The sequence below is a fragment of the Phaseolus vulgaris genome, chromosome 2 (assembly GCF_000499845.2).
Source record: "Phaseolus vulgaris cultivar G19833 chromosome 2, P. vulgaris v2.0, whole genome shotgun sequence".
Taxonomy (NCBI): domain Eukaryota; kingdom Viridiplantae; phylum Streptophyta; class Magnoliopsida; order Fabales; family Fabaceae; genus Phaseolus; species Phaseolus vulgaris.
In genome coordinates, this window is record NC_023758.2 from 2,451,420 (window position 1) to 2,471,122 (window position 19,703).

The 19,703-nt window shown below is 35.2% G+C and overlaps 4 protein-coding genes and 1 long non-coding RNA gene across 5 annotated transcripts; 3 read left to right on the forward strand and 2 right to left on the reverse strand.

Moving 5' to 3' along the window:
• Window positions 1-1,154: 1,154 nt before the first annotated feature.
• LOC137810158 (wall-associated receptor kinase-like 14) lies at window positions 1,155-5,727 on the forward strand. The gene is made up of 4 exons (XM_068611306.1): window positions 1,155-1,412; window positions 1,674-2,420; window positions 3,942-4,022; window positions 4,251-5,727. Exons 2-4 carry the CDS (start codon window positions 1,739-1,741, stop codon window positions 5,531-5,533), a joined length of 2,046 nt encoding a protein of 681 aa, XP_068467407.1. The 5' UTR covers window positions 1,155-1,412; window positions 1,674-1,738; the 3' UTR covers window positions 5,534-5,727.
• A 1,161-nt stretch (window positions 5,728-6,888) lies between these two features.
• On the reverse strand, window positions 6,889-8,701 carry LOC137810160 (thioredoxin-like protein HCF164, chloroplastic). Its single transcript, XM_068611308.1, has 4 exons — window positions 8,365-8,701; window positions 8,066-8,281; window positions 7,803-7,906; window positions 6,889-7,436 (listed from the first exon to the last, which is right to left on the reverse strand). The coding sequence occupies exons 1-4, from the start codon at window positions 8,533-8,535 to the stop codon at window positions 7,154-7,156; spliced, it is 774 nt and encodes a 257-aa protein (XP_068467409.1). The 5' UTR covers window positions 8,536-8,701; the 3' UTR covers window positions 6,889-7,153.
• A 3,208-nt stretch (window positions 8,702-11,909) lies between these two features.
• Window positions 11,910-12,598, reverse strand: LOC137810161 (uncharacterized). The gene has a single exon (XM_068611309.1). It carries the CDS (start codon window positions 12,596-12,598, stop codon window positions 12,116-12,118), a length of 483 nt encoding a protein of 160 aa, XP_068467410.1. The 3' UTR covers window positions 11,910-12,115.
• A 133-nt stretch (window positions 12,599-12,731) lies between these two features.
• LOC137810159 (uncharacterized) lies at window positions 12,732-15,899 on the forward strand. The gene is made up of 6 exons (XM_068611307.1): window positions 12,732-13,187; window positions 13,433-13,689; window positions 14,475-14,675; window positions 14,800-14,890; window positions 15,098-15,359; window positions 15,444-15,899. The coding sequence occupies exons 1-6, from the start codon at window positions 12,895-12,897 to the stop codon at window positions 15,768-15,770; spliced, it is 1,431 nt and encodes a 476-aa protein (XP_068467408.1). The 5' UTR covers window positions 12,732-12,894; the 3' UTR covers window positions 15,771-15,899.
• A 1,297-nt stretch (window positions 15,900-17,196) lies between these two features.
• Window positions 17,197-17,934, forward strand: LOC137810162 (uncharacterized). Its single transcript, XR_011080847.1, has 2 exons — window positions 17,197-17,462; window positions 17,742-17,934. It is a non-coding gene; the product is annotated as an uncharacterized lncRNA (long non-coding RNA).
• Window positions 17,935-19,703: the final 1,769 nt, after the last annotated feature.

Here is a 19,703-nt window from a genome sequence, read left to right on the forward strand (position 1 = left end):
TTTTTTTTCTTTCTTTATGCATTATATGGTTTTATGAATTTCCAGTAATATATGATAATAGAATCTGTAACGAATTGAAACTTGACTTCTCTTATGCAGTTATATGCATGATTGGATTTGCCTTCATATCTTGAGTTTGTTTTTTAAAAACTTTATATGCCTAATTCTTTTATTCCATAAATTTATGCTAAAGGTTGCTATCAAATTACAAGCTAATTACAATATGAAGATGCATTTTGAATTTAATTTTTGCTAAAACTAAGATAGTTTAAAACCAAATTAATTCACGAAACACATATAAACACGTTATCCCTTTTTTCTTACCAGTGTTTGTTTTGTTGACTTCTGGATTGCTTTGTCTCTTGTTATCTTTGGATCAGAATAGATGTACTAAATTGAATTGACTTGGAAATAATGCAGCCTTCATTGTTATGGCTATGGCCTTTAACTACCACTTGACTTACTAACACCAATATTTTTTACAATAGTTTTTCATATTTCTTAATATGTATTACATCTTAAAGATTAAACAAAAAACAAAAAAGAGTGAAAGAGAAATGTGAATGCATCATATGATTGTTGGTTTGAGAGTTGTATGATGAAGCCGCAACTGTTACTGTTCTACAACTGGCACTTACAGACATTGAAATAATATCTTATTATCAACTTCCATTTATGTGCTTGCAAGTGGTAATGAATTCACAATTCATTTTACTTAATTATCCACTAAATATCTTATTTATTTATATAGATGGTTTCAAAACCTATTTTACCAAACAAAAGTCAATTATATGATGGTAAATATAATGTTTTATTTAATATAGACCTGTTATCAAGAATGATAAACATGTTTTTTTTAAAACCATGTAACTTGTACAAAAATATATCTACAAAGTTTCTGTGAATTGTTATCTCAACATGTAAATAACAACTACTTGTTATAATAACGTGATTCCACAAAATATTTAGCAGTAAGTAGAATTGGAAAAAGAATAATGTGTGTCGTAAAAGTCAAAGTCTTACGATTTGGCTTGTTTGGACTAACTAAAACTTGAAGTGCAGTGTGTGTAATTTGGCGTTGGGAAGAGGGGCATTTTGGGCAGAAGAAAATTAAGCGAGGGGTATATTCGGCACTTCACGTCCAAAAGAAAGATGTCGACTGGTCACATGTATTTTATTTCAAAGACAATGATCCACAAACAAAGTGTGAATGTGGCTAACTTTCTTCCTAGTACCTTTCAATTCACCACCAAGGCTCTTGCTGCAACTTCGTTTTATTGTTTTCCGTTGGAGAAGAACGTTACGCAGACATAACGCATCTTTTTTTTCTTCTTCTTCTTCTTCTTCTTTTTCACACTGTTCAACTTCAACTGCTGCAGTCATTGATTTCAACCTTTGCAGAACCTCTGAAGGTGCGTATTTATGTCTCAGGACAGTTAATTCATTTTTTTTCAGTTTTCTTTTTAATGTTTTTTCCTCAAAGCTGATTGGTTCTCTTGTATGAGCCCGCATTTATTGAGATAGATGGCTACCCAACGGCACCGATCACAACCTTTAATTCTCATTTAATCTATCATCTGGAAGATTATTCTGCTACCACGATTCTTCTAATTTCTTAAATCGCCAAAATTTTGGGAGGATTCAAGTTGAATTTGTGTTCTTGTAATTTTCAGCTAGGGAAGGGTGATGATTGTGATTGCCCATTTGAAGCTAGTTCAGTTTCATTTAGCGTCTAAAGATGTTTCTTCGCCGCCGTACAAATCTCGTTATAGTTCTTACGATCTTGATGGCGTGCACAGCAAGAGCGCAAAACGTCACCTGCAATAGGCAATGCGGGAAGCAGAGTCTTCAGTTCCCTTTCGGGTTCTCCGAGGGTTGTGAAATCAGACTAAACTGTTTCGACAACCAAGTCCAAATTTACGAATTTCTGGTCCAAAACGTTACCGACAGCAACATATTCGTCAACCTCCCTGGAAAATGCAACCGCAGAATGGAATCCATTGAGCCACTTTTCCAAAGCAATTTTGCTCCCTCGGTTAACAACAGCTTTTTGGTGCAAAATTGCAGCGAGCAGTTTGGTGGGTGCGTTATTCCTGCTTCGAATTTTGGGGAAAGCTGCGATAAGAAAAGTGGTAATATCAGTTGCTTTTCGAAACAAGATGGGGCGGATGTTGTGAAATACACAGATTTGAATGGAACTAAGTGTAAGTACTTGTTCTCTGCGGTTTCTTTTGGGCAGAGCCATGAGACTGTGCTGCAGTTTCAGATGGTCGAGTTGGGGTGGTGGCTTCATGGACAGTGTGATGAATGTTCTGACAACTCTACCTGCACACCGGTCCCTCTCCAAGGAGGTTTTCGGTGCCAGTGTATCCATGGCTTCACCGGCGACGGCTTCAGAATGGGCACCGGTTGCCGGAAAAGTGAGTTCACATTATATATATAATCATATATTTATCTGTGTATTGGTTTCATTATTTTATTATTATATGGTTTGGTTCTTGCTTGTGGAAAAATTGTGGGGTTTGACTGAGAATTTAACACCTGGTTGCGGCTTTATGTGCTGGACAACCATGTGGCAAGACCCCAATTTTGACCCGTTTGAACCAAATACTCATCTTCTTTAACTTGTTTAGAGCCTATCACACAACACAACTATCGAGAGACTGCGTTTTTTTTATTTATTTGTTCACATTATATTTGAAGAAAGCATGCAAATTCTCTTCTTAATCTGCTTAGTTTTATTATCACATAAAAGCATTGTTTTCCTTTTTAGCTTGAGAATGGCCTAAACGTGATGGATGGGATGGAAAAAACTTGGTTAACATGTTATAACAAGAAATCTCTCTCTCTCTCTGTGTTATATTTTTTAATTAATTATTTTAGATTTATTTCAATAAAATATTTTATCATGTTTTATAACTAAGATATACAATACTTTTATCTTACTTAAATATAAACAATGACTTTATCTACGAATATGTTAATATTCGCAGAATATTTGAGTGCATACTACTAAATTACTAATCATGTATTTAAAAAGTTAGAAGAACGAATATTTTTTAAAACAAAAAGTATGAAGAGACGTACATTATAATAGTTCACCTAAACCCTACCTGTAAAACCACGTTGACTTTTCCTTTCTGATGGTCGTGTAGATCATAAGGCATTACAGGACCCCTAATTTTGCATAGATATGGAAGTAAATCAGCTATTGATAGCTTTGTTTCTAAACCTTTTCAATTTTACTCATTCTAATTTTCGTGTTCCTTCTGTATAAGGAATCCAATATCATGGAATACTTTATTTGTTTTGAATGGTAACTTAACCAAACAGAATTCTTAAGAAATAAAAGTCAACATGTTTTGGCCGCACATGCGTGGTTGAATGGATTTGAATTTTCAATGTATTAGACGTGGTCAAACGGGAGATATTGGTCAACGTGTGCAATTAATAATGTGAACTTGCCAAATTTAAGGTAGTAATTACCTACTTTTAACATTAGGATTATGGACATCACCCACAATTTATTTATCACCCATTTGTTGACAACGCAAATTGAATGTGATACGAAGTACCCTTTCTACTACATACCTTATAGACATTTTTTGAATACAGATATCTCATATTGACATAAGAACCTCCGGTGGAACAGTTTCTGTGCCACATCTTGACGATTTTGACTATTGCATGTGTTTGATTTATTTTTTGATTGAAAAGGGTTTATAATTAAAACTTTACTGAAGAGCTAAACAAATCTTCAAACATTAATTAAAACTGAAGCAATTTCTGATAAATAACAATCATGTCTTCAACGAGGGAGATTTTAGTAGATACTGCATATCCAGAACAATATTTTTTTGCCATCTGATCGTGATATATTAGTTCTTTTAGCACATATTGTCATTGATTTTAATCTGTTCCTGCGGTTGCCTGGTCATCAGCTTCGGCTTCAAGTTGCAGTGCTTCAACACTAACTTCCGGGGGATGTGGAAAAGCAACCAAAATCGGTGTCGCTGTTGGAGGTATTATAGAATAGAACCTTAACATCTTAACTTCCTACTCTTTTCACTGTATATAGTCACATGTTGCAGATTTGTTTCACACGAGAATCTTTGTTAACCTGTCAACTATTATTGAATGCATATTTTTTCAAGTTCTTTTCCCATCTCCTGATACAAACATGAATACAAAAGAGAAGTTCTGAAATTTCATATTTGGATTAACTCTGCCTGATTGTCCACACTTTACAGCAATCATAGCTGGAGCTTTGGTGATGGCTGGTCTGTTTCTTCTATGCTACTGTGCTAGGCGCCGTTCTATTTGGTTGGGAAAACATACCAGAGTAAAGCGCCAATTACGTGAAGCTGCAGGCAACTCAAGCATACCTTTCTATCCCTACAAAGAAGTAGAAAAAGCCACAAATTCTTTCTCTGAGAAACACAGGCTGGGAACTGGGGCATTTGGTACAGTTTATGCCGGGAAACTGCACAATGATGAATGGGTTGCTATAAAGAAGTTAAGGCAAAGAGACACCAATAGTGCTGACCAAGTCATGAACGAGATCAAGCTCCTTACTTCAGTGAGTCACCCAAATTTAGTTCGCCTCTTAGGTTGCTGCGTAGAGAAGGGAGAACAGATCCTTGTTTATGAATTTATGCAAAATGGAACACTTTCACAGCACTTGCAGAGAGAGAGGAGTGAAGGACTACCGTGGACAGTAAGACTTACCATTGCTACTGAAACTGCTAATGCTATAGCATATCTTCATTCCGAAATCCATCCCCCAATTTACCACAGAGACATAAAATCTAGTAATATACTTTTGGATTATCAATTCAAATCAAAGATAGCTGATTTTGGGCTTTCTAGGCTTGGCTTGACAGAAACATCTCATATCTCAACCGCTCCACAAGGGACTCCGGGTTATGTCGATCCCCAATATCACCAGAACTTCCATCTTTCTGATAAAAGTGATGTGTACAGTTTTGGAGTTGTCTTGGTAGAGATAATAACTGCCATGAAAGCGGTTGATTTTTCTCGACCTCGGACTGAGGTTAACTTAGCTGCACTTGCCGTAGATAGGATTAGGAGGGGTGCTGTAGATGAGATCATAGACCCCTTCCTTGAACCACATAGAGATGCTTGGACACTATATTCTATTCATAAGGTAGCTGAGCTTGCATTTAGATGCCTTGCTTTTCATAGTGACATGAGGCCTACTATGATGGAAGTGGCAGAGGAGCTAGAACACATTAAACGCAGTGGATGGGCATCTATGGAGGAAACTGCCATGGCTTCATCGAATGGGTCCACTTGTTCATCACCTCGCAATGGAAGTGAGAAGTCACTGAGTGGTATAAACAAGGCGGGCCAAGGGAGTGCGAGATTGATAGTTCCGCAGAAGATTGAGAGATTTTTTCATTCTGTGGAGCTGAAGGACAGTTCTCCTGTATCAGTGCATGATCCTATTCATTGGTCGAGTGGACACAGCTCACCTTCGTCAAACAGCTTGTTGGTAAATGTCATCCCCTGAAATATACTTTACTTTGGGGTGGATAGCCTCCAGCAATGTGAATACTAAAGGCATAACACTTCCTTTTCTCTGTCGCAGTTGTTGCTATAGCTATTTTTGTGTATGATTTTGTCATTAGGATTCTGTTTTACTAACAACTTCCAAATATTATATTCATAAATCATCAATAATCAATATGCAGAATTCACTATTCAGGCAGGATCAACACTATGAATAGCTACTTTGAAAAACCACCTTTGGCTACACTTGTCACTCTGGGTATCTCTGAGTAGTCCAAGTTATGGCAAGGTATAAGCAACTAGAAGCATGTATGATTTCAATATATGAAAAAACAATTATTTGAACTAAATTTTAAAATTAAAGAAAGAATCTTTTCTTTTCCAAATAAAAAAAATAGTTTTTAATCGATTCGGAACCAACTTTTGAGCCAAAACCACTTTTAAACTAAAAATGGCTTAAATGCAAGAACAAGGGGCCTCTTACTTACTTTAATAAGAACCCCAAGGATATTGGGGGCATTGTTTCCAGACATTGATGGTGGAATTTGGAGTTAAAGAAGAGGCGAAGAGAGAAGGTTAACTTCTGAAATATTAATTTGGAAAGGTGAAAAACCTAATTTCATTTCATGCTATCGGGTCTTATAGTATGCAAGAAGAGAGCAAGTATGGTACTAAAACACAGCAAAAGAAACTGAAAAATAACGTAGGAAAATAATTAGTTGATCTTCCCTGTCATGAATAAAAAACTCCTTTTTGAAATCAATTAACTGAACTGTTAAGCAATAATAAACCAGCTTAATTTAAAAATGTTTTCATTATCTGATTGCTTAATTTAAAAATGTATTCATTATTTGATTTTTCAGACGTGATTTAGTTTGGATTAAGATTTTATGTGGGTTAAAAAGATTTCTTTTTGCACTTGATGCCACATGAACACACGATCCATGTCTATCTTAACCCTGCCTCGTGCAATTGTTGTCAGAATTCTAGATCTTTTGTCCGTGACAGGCATTAACAACAGGAATGCTTTTCGCATGCCCTATTTTGCTGTTTTTTTTGTTGTTTTTCATTTTGAACAAGAAAAAAAATATTTCTATTAAGCCGGTGATGTTTCAAAACACCAAATACATCAAAAGTTTCAGTTATGTTCTAAAAGGTCACGCTAAAATAGTTGAATCTTAAGTCATTAGCCATTAGAAGTCGAAGAGAGTCCAACGAAAACACAGATGTTGCAGAAAACAGCAAAAGATGAACCAAACTGGAAAATCCATACTGGCGTTATGTAATTATTGCAAACGACATGTATATGCAGATGTCTTCTAAATCTAGTGAACCGGGATAGTAGCAGATCAGTCATTATTTGCAATAAAACCATCACTTTCTGATGGACTAATTTTAATTATAACAGGACTGAAAGAATATAGACACATTTGAGCTGACATTTGTGTGATTAATATCTAGATTTTTAGATCCTAATCTACGACAGACTTATACAGTGTTCATAATAAGATTGTGGATAAAAAAAAATGTAAACAAGAGTAACAAGCTGTTTGCTCACTGACAGATGAAACCAGCTACTGTGAAACAGTATAAGAAGGTACTGTACTGTATGTCTGGTCATCTAACCATGACTTCTTGGATCAACAACTTGATGCACCTTCCTTGCTTCAGCACTTGAATATTGGCCTACAACACGAGCATGAGGAACGGATGCTTGTCCACGAGCAAGAGCATCTACATTTTCAAGCAGGTACTGTCTTGGAAGCCTACCCACAACATTACCCTCCTCATTCCCTTCTTTATCAAGGAATGCAAAATGAGGAATACCCTCCACGCCAAATTCGTCGAGCTCTTGCTCCCACTTTGTGTTATCAACATTCAACATAACAAAATTCACTTGATCCCTGTATTGAAAATTAAATGGCGTCAAGACTACGAATCAACACTAACAAAATGAAGGGCCTCTGTTTACTTTTGTTTCCATTTCTTATCTCCACTTTGAACTACAAAACTATAATCTTTGTTCAGTCTGTGTTTTTATTTCTCAAAATCTATACAGTAAACATAAAGAAAAAACATATTTTTACCCAGTGCAGATATTTGGAAATAGAAATCAAACTAAAGATAATAAAGTTTTGTAATTCAAAGGTAAAAAACAAAAAACAAAACTGAAAACTGCATATTTCCTCAATGTAAAATGGCCTTCATGGTTTACTTAACATGAGTAATCATAAACAGGGAAGCATGCGGTTTACTTAAAAGGTGATTACTTGTATTGCTGCTCAACTTTGTATACGTCAGGAGCTAATTCCCGACATACCTCACACCAATCCGCATAAAACTCAACCACAGTGGGTTTCCCATTGGAGAGAGCCTGGACCATCAAACATCACAGCACAAGTATTATGAAAAAAAAATGGTGGCAGATAGCATGTAACAACACCGCTTGAAGCCTGAAAACCTTGTGAACACTGAGATATACAATGAAATAATTAACGCAAGCTAATGAATTAAGAGAAGAGAAGCAGTAAACCTCTTCGTAAGGCACTGCAATGACAGAGAGATCCTTTAGAGAAACACCGAAATCCAGCCTGGCAGACAGGAAAAGTCCTAAAGCCGCTAAGGTAGAAACAAGTGCGATTTTGTTGTTGACATCTTTGTTTGGCAATTGAGGAAGTGAAGTTGTTGTTGTTGTCTTGGTGGTCTCAGCATTTACCGTTGTAGGTTCGACCAGCAGTTTTTCTTGTTCCTGAGCAGAGGTTAAAGGAAGTTAAGGTAGGAAACAAAGAACCTCGTTGGTTGTTCTGTTTTTGCAAAGGCACGGAAACATACCGATGGAGAGGTATCCTTGTGATCGAGGTTAGGATTTGTTTGGCAAACGAAGGTCTGGAATTTGCGGCTGTTGATGCGACGGCGTTGAGGATTTGCAGTGAAGCGAGGAATTGGAAAACATGGTTGGAATCTGTGCAGGGCGATGGGGTTTGGAGATGTGAGACGCGCCATCCACCGAACAAAAATCTTGTAGCCGCAGAATTTCAGACCGCAACCCCCACCGTTAACAATTAACTATGGAAGATTTTTTTTTTGGAAAAGAAACAAGATAAATTCAACTGCTATTTTTAAAAATAAAATAAAAACTTCGGTTGGAGAAATCTATAATTCCAGAGTCCATAATCACACACTCACACGACACCGATATTAGATATACTGATACGACACAAACACGAAAATATGCACAAATACAAAAATATGTATAACTTTTAAAATTAGGAAATAAGACACAGATCTATATATTATATAATTATAAATTATATAAATTGACAATAAAAATTTATGTACACAAGTATATGTTTTAGATTATTTTTTGGAACTGAAAGATATTTTTCATAACTGATTCAGGAGAATTTGTTTCTTACTTTTATAATCATAATAAAAATTTATACAATAAATTTTAGTTTTTAAAAAATTAATGTATTTTTTTTTTAAATTGTGTTAATTGTCATAAATTCAACAAATACTTTTTGAATTTGACACTTCATGTGTCCAACAAGTGTCGGTGTCCAATACGAATATCTGACACGCTATTTAAGAGGAGTATCCAATCTTCATAGATATTGGCAAAAAAGGATTCTCTCAATTGTTTAAAATAAAATAAAATATTTTTAATTTAAAACAGGAGGTCATTTTCTTAGTTTTAAGTTTTTAATACGAATCACTCTTATATTCTTTTTAAAGTCCATTCTTTTTTATTTTTTTAAAGACACCCTTAAAATAAAATAAAAAAGTAAATAGCTTCATCAAATATTAAAAAGTCCTAATGTATTAATTTGTTTCATTGTTGTTTTCAATTTAGTCATATTCTTTTTATTTTTTTTAATTAGGGTATTTTGTATTTAAATGTGTGAATTGCATTTCTTCTATTATATTGATTTTTTAATTTATTAACTGTGAAAAGAAAACATGTAACATGACATACATATACTGTTTATTTATCTGTTATATTTATTCACAAGATGAATGTGGATAACTCGTTTCAAAGTATAAAAAGATTCTAATATTTTTATTTTGAAAATTTTCATTTTATCGTGAGAAATGATATGATAAATATCAAGAGTATTGACCACGAATTTAAACGGTCTTAAAAAAGACAATCCAAGTTTTGGACAAATACATGGTGATAAATTGTTGTCCATGAACCAAGAATTGAGGAGAGTGTCAATTATGAAGTAATTCATACGGTAACAAACACTGTAGAAGAAGACAAAGACACGTAAATACGTACAAAAGAAATATGTATATAAATCGTAGCTATATTTTTCCTTCAAGGGAATGTTTGAGATATTAGTGGTGTAAAATTTGACAACTAAGTGTAATAAGAATATTTTTTTTTATTTATTAGTGTGATATAATTTTATATTTTAATTATTGATAACAAATTTAAAAAATTATCAAAAAAATGGCAAATTGTAATAATATAATACGATTTTAATATAATCAAATTTTAATTTAAAATTGTATTAAAGTGACACAATTTATTTGTTTTAATAATTTTTAAAAAATTTAGTTATTTTGATAATTAACATGTAAAACTACACTACATTAATACAAAATCCAATAAAATAGTAAACTTTGTGTGATTGGGAAAAAAAATTGAATTCAAAAGTATGAGTAATGAAAAGTAATTGTAGTTGAAAAAAATATCATGTAATATAGGAGAAAGGATAAAACCACCATTTCAACTTGATTTCTTTACAAATTTACAATCACAGACTATTTTTCAAAGAAAAATATGCTTATGATATAATGATTTTAATAAAATGAGGTTGAAAACATAAATATAATTGATTTCTTAAGGCCTGAATGATCAATGTTCATAAGGACTTATCTACAATATATTGTGTAAGTCTTCCAAGATACAACAAGTGATAACTTGAAACCTCTATAGATTGGCTTGGTTCTTCAATCGTAAAAGGGAGTGGTGGAAGCAATGAAGAATGAAAGGCAAGGAGGAGTTGCAAAGAAATCTTAGATCCTTGTAGTGTCGTGAGGAGTATGGAGAGTAATAGGTTAGGCCTAATCACTTGGAGAGAATGAGAAAGATCAAACAAAGTATCTACCTTAGAGAGAGGAGACAAGGAAAGCAATATTGACAACATAACTCTAATATATTTGATCTAAAAATTCATGAGCCAAACACCTCTATTTATAGGTGAAGGATACGACCAAATTACAAGCAAATTGGTTGGAGTTTTGAATTTGAATATAGTGACAAAGCTAGTCACATGACAAGTGTGAAAGCAATGTGAAGCAATGTGAACCATGTGTTTAACATAGGCATGCAAAGTCTCATGTGAACAACCTAAGATTTAAGATGAAGCATAATTGAGCCCAATGAAATCATAGGTAGATTAGAAATCATAACCCTAATCCTAGTTTATTTAAGACAAACACATGCAAAAAATATATACTATTTGAACAAGAAATTTAAATTATATTAGAATTCTTACAACTAGGCCATGACTTCTTAAAAAATATATAAGAGTATTCTTCTTGTCATTGATCTAGTGGTTGATTTTTTGTTGAGGACTCTGCCGTCAATAAGAATTTCTCAGATAGGATCTCAAAACTAGCAAGTAAACACACTCTAAACTCCTAAGAGTAAAAGAACTTAGGACACCAAAAATATAAGAAAAGAGGAGAATAAAATAAAAGTGTATTTTATAGATAGTATAAAGGAGAGACCATGAACTTGTTTTTAGAGCAAACTAGAGACTCTTGTTGTTCATAGATGTAGAAAGAGCAACAACCCAAACTTTCTTTTTGCTGCTCCATATCCAAACTAGTGGCAACCTGTTTCAGCAGAGGATATTCGAAAATCCAAGTCTTGCAAGCGAAGATCCAATCCTAGGAGAGATCGAGACTTGTGGAGGAAGATCTCGCACTCATGAAACGCTCCAGGAAGATCGAAACATGTGCATGGAGGTCGCCAGAAAAGATGCAGCAGTGACACTATGTTTGCTGTCGCTGCTCAACGTTCGTTTCAAAGGCCATATATTTTGCAATGTCTTTGTTCGAATTTACAGTGTTAGCGGCGGTTTATTGACTATAAATGACCTTTTCAACATAGCTTTGAGTGTGGCTACAAATGCAACTTTATATTCACTTTCAGTTAGAAGATTTAAATTTTTACAAACCTTAATGCAAACTTACTAATCCAATATTGTAGGTGCACATTTTCCATAAACTTGTTTTATGATTAAAAAACTTATTCTTAACACAAATATTCCCATATACACTCATCACTAACAATCAAACAAGTCCAAATACAATTGTGACAGTACTATCATCTACCATCATATGATTTTGCGAGGAACTCATGAACAACTGAAGCAGGCTATTGATTGTAGATGCATTCATTAACGGGATACATGATCACAAAGCTACATAGATAAGCAAGTAAAGATGGCAGAGTCTAACAGAGTGACGGATTCAAGTTCCACACAAACATATCCAACTGAATACTAAGATATCTATGGACACCAACAATTTAATGCTCATTCGTTATGTATCACCAACTCACGAGTCACGACTTTTGAGCTTCCGCTCCCAGAATACCGTTCACCACCGCCGTTGCAACCAAAATCCCAAAAGCCTCCGCTCCCGCCACCGCCCCCGCTTGGGCCAATCCTCCAAAACTCACCGCCCCTTCTATCTCCCTCTCCGCCTCGACCAGCTCCTTCTCCGCTGTCTCCAGCCCCTTCTCCGCCGCCACCAACCCCTTGTCCGCAGCCTCAAACCCCTCCTTCACAATCTCCTCCGCTTCCTCCTCCACTTTCTTCAGACTCTTCCGTATCCCGAACAAGGGAATGTCCTGCGCCACGGATTCCCTCGCCGTCAGCGCCGTCGATGCCGTCAGAAAAAACAGCAACTGCCTTCGGCCCGCGCTCGGAAGTGCCGACAATGGTTTCGCAACATGCGGCTTGCACGAAGACGATGTGGCATTGCGCACAACCAGACGACGAAACGAGAGAGTTGAGAACGGTGACGACGAGATTGCACAAACCATGGCCACTACCTCACTGATCCTCTACCTGTGGCTACTGGTTCTTCCCAAATTTAACTGATTTATTTAATTACCAGAATACCCCTTTCCACAACTAACCGCCATTTCCACGACACGTGTCACCCGGCAAAATTGGGTAATGAAACGGTTCGGGTATAGAGGCCCGTTTCGTATTCGGGTTCCCTTTTCATTTTCACCTTTTTTTGCGCCAGAAACGAAAACCTCAAATCAAAACCCTTGCAAATCGAGGTCACTTTCACTCTTCTCCTTCTGTCTCGTCCCTGAAGCGATATTCGAGAATGGCGGAAGAAGCTCCTGCATCTGAAACCTCCGTCACAATGCCTCCGCCGGCGGAAGCTTCCGTGGTGGACGAAACCCTAAACTCTTCTGAGAACGACAAGAGCGGAATCTCCGTCGATGCCGGTACAGCGCAGGGTGTTGAAGAGTCAGTGTCTAACGCTGAAGCTTCCGTTAGCGATCCTCAGAAGTCTCTGGAGTTGGCGAATGAGCTGATGGAAATAGGGAACCAGGCAATTAAAGAGAACGATTTTGGGGAAGCAGCTGATAACTTTAGCCGTGCTCTCGAAATCAGGTTTCGTTTATTTTACCGTAGAATACATTCTCCGTTTTCCTGTTTTAACGGAACACTCGTGCGTGGAGTTTAATCTTTATGCTAAAAGGTTTGCCGAAATTCTCATTTACGTTAGTATGGTTTATGAAGGAGTGAGTTTGTGTGCTGAACTAATAGAAATAGAAAATGATAGTTAATTTGATGTTTCGTAGCTTACTTTTTTTTTATATATAAAATGCTCTGAAAGAAGGTTTGAAATGAAACAGAGTGTCTCATTATGGTGAACTTGCTCCTGAGTGTGTGCACACATACTACAAATATGGGTGTGCTCTTTTGTACAAGGCTCAGGAGGAAGCTGATCCTTTGGCTGATGTCCCCAAGAAGGAGGATGGATCTCAACTTGGCTCCACAAAAGAAGGACCTGTAAAGAGTTCTGTGAACGCTGAATCTTCCACTGCTTCTTTTTCGAGCAATGCTGGGCAGGATGTGACTTCAACTGATCAGGGTGAAGCAGTCGATGATGGTCAGTGTGTTGCCTCTAGGGCTTACTGCTTAGTAGTTTTGATTTTTGTTTATAATTTATTGCTCTATTTGGTCAAGGTATTTTTAGACCATGGCTCTTTATACGATGAATTGGGTATATGTGTAAAATATGATGCAAATTTTGAAATTGTCTAAAAATTGTTACGTTTTACTTAGATTGCCTTAGAAAGCATGTTTTCCTTTTTAATGTTCTGTTGTGGTTGGCATTATCCCACGCTCCTCAACGGTCAATGCAAATTAGGGGAAGTGTTTCGAGACATTGATTCTGTGATAGTTTATATATGTGATTTACCTTTTATTTAGAGTTGCTAGAACATGCTTTTTGTCAATAGGTGTAATTAGCTTGATTTATGAACTGCTTAACGACAAAAAATAATAATTTGTTCTAAGTTGTTTATGTGTTTACTAATGAGATGTTCATGCATCGCACTGATGTTGATATTGAAAATGAATTCTCTCCTGCTAGGAATTAAGCCAGTGGGAAAAGAAAGAGCTCGTGGCTGATGCAAATTATATTTGGCAGGATATTTATGAATAGAAATATGTGTAAATGCCTCCTAAAATTGTTAGAAGCAGACTTTGTGTGTCAGAATATCAACCATAGTGGCCAAATTTGGAGAAGATAGCATACAATCACTTTTGCATATGCAGTGCATTATGTTATTCACCACTCAAGATGAATTGTATGATTGTATAACGACAAAAATTGTAGTCTGCGGATGAATCAATTTCTTAATGTTATTTCTGTTTTCAAACATGAAACAGGGTCCACCAAGAACGACCAAGAAGAAGGTGACGAGGATAGTGAAGCTGAGGACTTGGCTGAAGCTGATGAAGATGAGACTGACCTGGATCTGGCATGGAAAATGCTTGATATTGCTAGAGCCATTGTTGAAAAGCAATCTGTCAATACAATAGAGCAGGTGGACATATTATCAACATTGGCAGATGTTGCATTGGAAAGAGGTATTTCCATATTCCTATACTCATTTTAAACTTAACTAATTCTTTCTTCTCCAGAAATTCAAAAAAGTGAAATATGATTACATTAATAGCTGGATGCATTATTTCTTGGTTCTTGTATATGCAGAGGATTTTGAAACTTCCCTCTCGGATTACCAGAAGGCGCTGTCCATCTTAGAACAGCTGGTTGAACCAGATGATAGAAAAATTGCTGACCTGTATCCTTGGTTTAATTCTTATCTAAATGTGTGTTTTTTTCTGGTGTCTGTAAATTTTCTGGTTTCAATGCATGTGATAAATTTAAGAACATAAGTGGTTGCAATAAATTACTGAATTGACTGATTAACAGTGTCTGCAATTTAAGCAAAGTAGATAGCCAAATATGTCCTGCTCTGCTGCTAGACCACCTTAACTACCGAACATAGAAACTTTCGCATATGCTTGTGTTTGGAGGTTGGTTCTAAGCCTCAAGAAGCAATTGCTTACTGTCAGAAGGCTACATCTGTTTGTAAGGCACGATTGCAACGTCTTACAAAGGAAGTAAAGAGTTGTTCTGATTTGACATCTGCTTCCGACTTAACCCAGGATGTTTCAACATGCCCCAGTTCTGACTCTAACAACTCAAGTATGGATAAGCAATCAGAGATTGAAACTCTCAAAGGTCTATCAAGTGAGCTGGAAAAGAAGGTATACTTGATAAACTTTAAGATAAACTATCTATCTACCTGTATGTTGTTATTTCGATATAAATGGGAATTTATGGAATTGCAGCTTGAAGATCTGCAACAGTTAGTTTCAAACCCAAAGTCCATTCTCGCTGAGATCCTAGGAATAGCCGCGGCCAAGGCAGGCAATGGGAAGGAATCATCTCTGGGAATGGTGAGTTCCTCACAGTTGGCTACTGTAAAGAACAATGGAGGTTTTGACTCTCCATCCATTTCAACTGCCCACACCAATGGATCTGGTGGAGTCACACACCTTGGTGTGGTAGGAAGAGGAGTTAAGCGAGCATCAAATGCCAGTCCGGCAGAAGGAAGCACACCAAAGAAACCAGCGTTAGAATCAACTGAAGACAAAGGTGATGGCAACGGTTGCTGATGTAGTTCTAGGTTCATTTGTATGGTGTGTTTATTTTGAACTTTGAATGCAACCATACAGCTTGGTGACACTTGTGAACTATTGATAAGAGGATGGATATTTTAAGGGAATTGAATGTTTTCTGAGAAAGTGTTATACTATATAATCTCCTTATTGGCTTTATGTGCAGCTAATTGATATCGCCACAAATTTCTAAATACTTGAAATGACACTCTTACAAAAACCATGAAAATGTTTTTCAATTAAAATCACTGGATCTGGTTGAATAAATGATAGTTATGATTTTGGAGGCATGGTAATTAGTGAAACATGCTACGATTTTTGTTTAGCCAAGACAGAAGGGAGAAGTGGTCTCAAAGATGAATTTGAACCAAAGACCAAAATGTAAGGGTATATGATCTTTAGCAAATATTATAGATTATTTAATATTAAGTTTTCTTATCATGTATGTATTGGGAGGACCCATATAGGTTGAGTCAAGGAGGTTGGCCGAGGTCACGGCCACTGATATCCACAAAACCTTAATTCCGTTCAAAATTTTGGGAAACTAAAAGAAATTAACGATGGAATTTTATGGTTTCAATACAACTATGGAAGTATTTGACCTTGTTTCTTCCCAACCGAAAAAACAGGATAAAATAAATCATGCTTGCACGGGTCTTTCCACCGTTGTGATATAATGAACCTTTTTGTAGATCGAGGTTAATGTTGTTTCTTGGATTCTTAGTTAGTTTGGCAAAATTCATTTAGTTAAAATCTGCAAGCTTAAAAAGCTATTTGATTGACTTATGTTTGCTACCGAATTGTTTTGGTTATATTTCTGATAACTTATTATCGATTTCGATTTTCTTTCTGTATAAAGTATTCTCATTTTGATTTCTCTAAATAAGTTTGAACTTGAATTGAAGTGCCACCTGATGAGGCTTCTCTGCTATTTCTTTCACCTTGGACAAGAAAAAACATTTAAGATTTCGAAACAAAGAGACATAAAGGATGCGGCGACGTGAGGGGATTATTTTAGCATGGCAACCTTAAAGATAGTGAGCACCACCACTCGAAGTTGTAAGATCAATTACTATTTACTATGAAGAGATGAAAGAGACATAGGGAAAGAAGTGAGTGTGATGTATTTTGTGGAACGGTTATTCCTAAGAACGTGGCATAATGGTAGTCGTTGAATGCAATATCTGGTCCATAGAGGTTTCGAAAGGCAAAGTATGAATAGAAAGAGTGGCTTCTAAACAGAATCTCTGAAATGGAATAACCGAATAACTATGCGAGGCGTTATCTTCAGTATCGAGGTGGCCCCATCAGTGTGTGACACAAGATAAACTAAACCAAGAAAGCGTTGATGTTAACGAGATGATAGCATTAACAATTATCTCAATATATTCTTTATAAAGTGGGTTTGTTGTGTCATAATACCATACTCTGAAGCAACCCAACGTTGGAATTGCTACAAGAGTTTCAGAGTTTCAACTTTGAAATCCAAAGCCATGTGTTACAGGGTGGAGTGTAGAAGCTGCCGGAAGTACACCTGGGGAGGGTGTGGGAACCACTTGACCACCCTCTACGCCAGCATTGATGACGGAATGCACTGCACCTGCCGCTCATGGCCCGGCGTTGTCATACCCTCCAACCGCCCCAGCACGGCCACTCAGCAACCAACTCAATCCAATAACTCTTCCCAAGGTAAACCTTTTCAACTTCCCCTTATTCAAAGGTTTTGAAACACCTTCACTCAAACCCATAAAATCAACTCATGAGATTGAGGTTTGCACCCATTTATATTAATCTATAGTTGATTCAAACCCATAAAATCAACTCATGAGATTGAGGTTTGCACCCATTTATATTAATCTATAGTTGATGTGGGATCTCAACACCTACAAACTTTATTTTAAACTTTATGAAAATACCAATTGATTATGGAGATGGATTTACCTTTCTTGTAAATGTTGGTTTCTGTAGCAGGCACAGGAAATTCTCAAAGTTAATGGAGCTGCTGCGTTGGATTGTGATGGACGACATGCAGAGGGATAGTCTAAGGAGGTTAATATTAATAATGCAATGCAGCGTTGGTCATGTGAAACTGACCAACATGAACCTGCATTCTTTTCTATGTTCATGGATCCACTAATAAACAATAAATTCCTCTGCTCTAGTGCCCTGTGTTCTAAACTTCAAATCCTTCAAATTTCCTCAATTTTAAGTTTTGGATTTAGATATACTATTTTTTATTCTGTCACTCTTTAACCCATACTCTGTAAACGTGGCTCTGAGAGGGGAGGAATATTTCAAATATTTGGATATGATGATAATTGAAAGGTTAAATTATAGTTTTAGTTTCTATATTTTTGGATTTTGAGTATATTTTGCACCAATTTAAAGGAGAAAAATATTTGTCAGGAATGTAAAATCCTGGATGAAGTCTTTAAAAAGTTGTGTGACTATTTGTAAAGATTCTACTGCTCCAGTTAGTGAAGAAGTGAAAGATGAATGGAAATGAACGCAAATTCGAATGTACTTTCAATAGCTGTTCTTTAACGTTTTTTATCCTATTTTTTTACGCATTTAACGTGGGTTCTAACGACTTGATTATGTTATCTTTATCTGCGAGTGGATGGTATCACTCTGCAAGTTTTTACGATTTTCAAATGTTTATTGAGAGATATACTTTTTAATTTTTAATTGTCATGGTTTATTATCCACTAATTTGACTTTAATTTATAAATCTAAAAAATGTCTCTTAAGATCGCATGGAAATTTTCTATACATTGTCCTCCATTTAAAAATTAATTCTATAGTTTGTTAAACATAAATTTACAAGGGTGCTTAAAATTGTTTGGTGTAGACTCTGTAGTACACACACTGACAAAGACACTGACATGGATATGGATACGAAGATACGTACAATTTCTAAAATGTAAGATACGGGAACACGAATCTATATATTATATAATTATAAATTATATAAATTGACAATAAAGATTTATGTGTACAAGTATATTCCAGATTATGTTTTGGAGCAGAATTTTTTTTTTCATGACTGGTTCACAAGGATTTGTTTCTTATTTTTATAATCATAATAACAATTTATACAATAAAATTTGAATTTTTAAAAAATTAATATATTTTTCTTTTTTAAAATTGTGTTAGAACTGTACTAGAATTGTCAGAAATCTAACAAATATTTTTTGAACACATCACGAATACGTGTTTTACAGGTGTCATACGAGTGTCGGTGTCCGATACGACACACCATTTAAGAGGAGTATCCGAGCTTCATAAGGTGTAGGACCTAAAACGAAAAATTATATCAGAGAAACGATATAATTTCTTAATATGAAAATGAACTATTTTTGTAATACGACCACACAAATATAGTTTTATTAAATAGAAAACTTTTAGCTCAATTTTATAAAATTAATTTATAATATCAAATTTGTTTTTTTTCTTATATATATATATATTATAAAATATTATTATTTTGAGTGCATGTAGAATTTATAACCGGGGTAAATAACAAATCTAATGATTAAAACTTAAAAGAATAAATGAACAAAAATAAAAATAATACTCAAGAACTATAATCTTTTATTTAATCTAGTTAAGATAACTAGTAGTAAGATTTAGTGATAGGTAATGATATATTAACGATCACAATTTTTTATATAATCACATTATAACTTTTAATACTATTATTTTAATACTTTTTCATATCATTTAATTATAAATTTGTTTTTTATTATATATATTTATTTTTAAATTTATAAAAACAAAATAATTGTATAGAATTGTGTGAAAAAACATAGCAGTGCAAATAGGTTAGATTATTGACAATTTAACTCGATCTCTTGTGCAAATCATCTGATAGAGAGTCACACCAAACAGTAATTGATAAAAGAAACTTCTACGCCCATAAACAAGTAA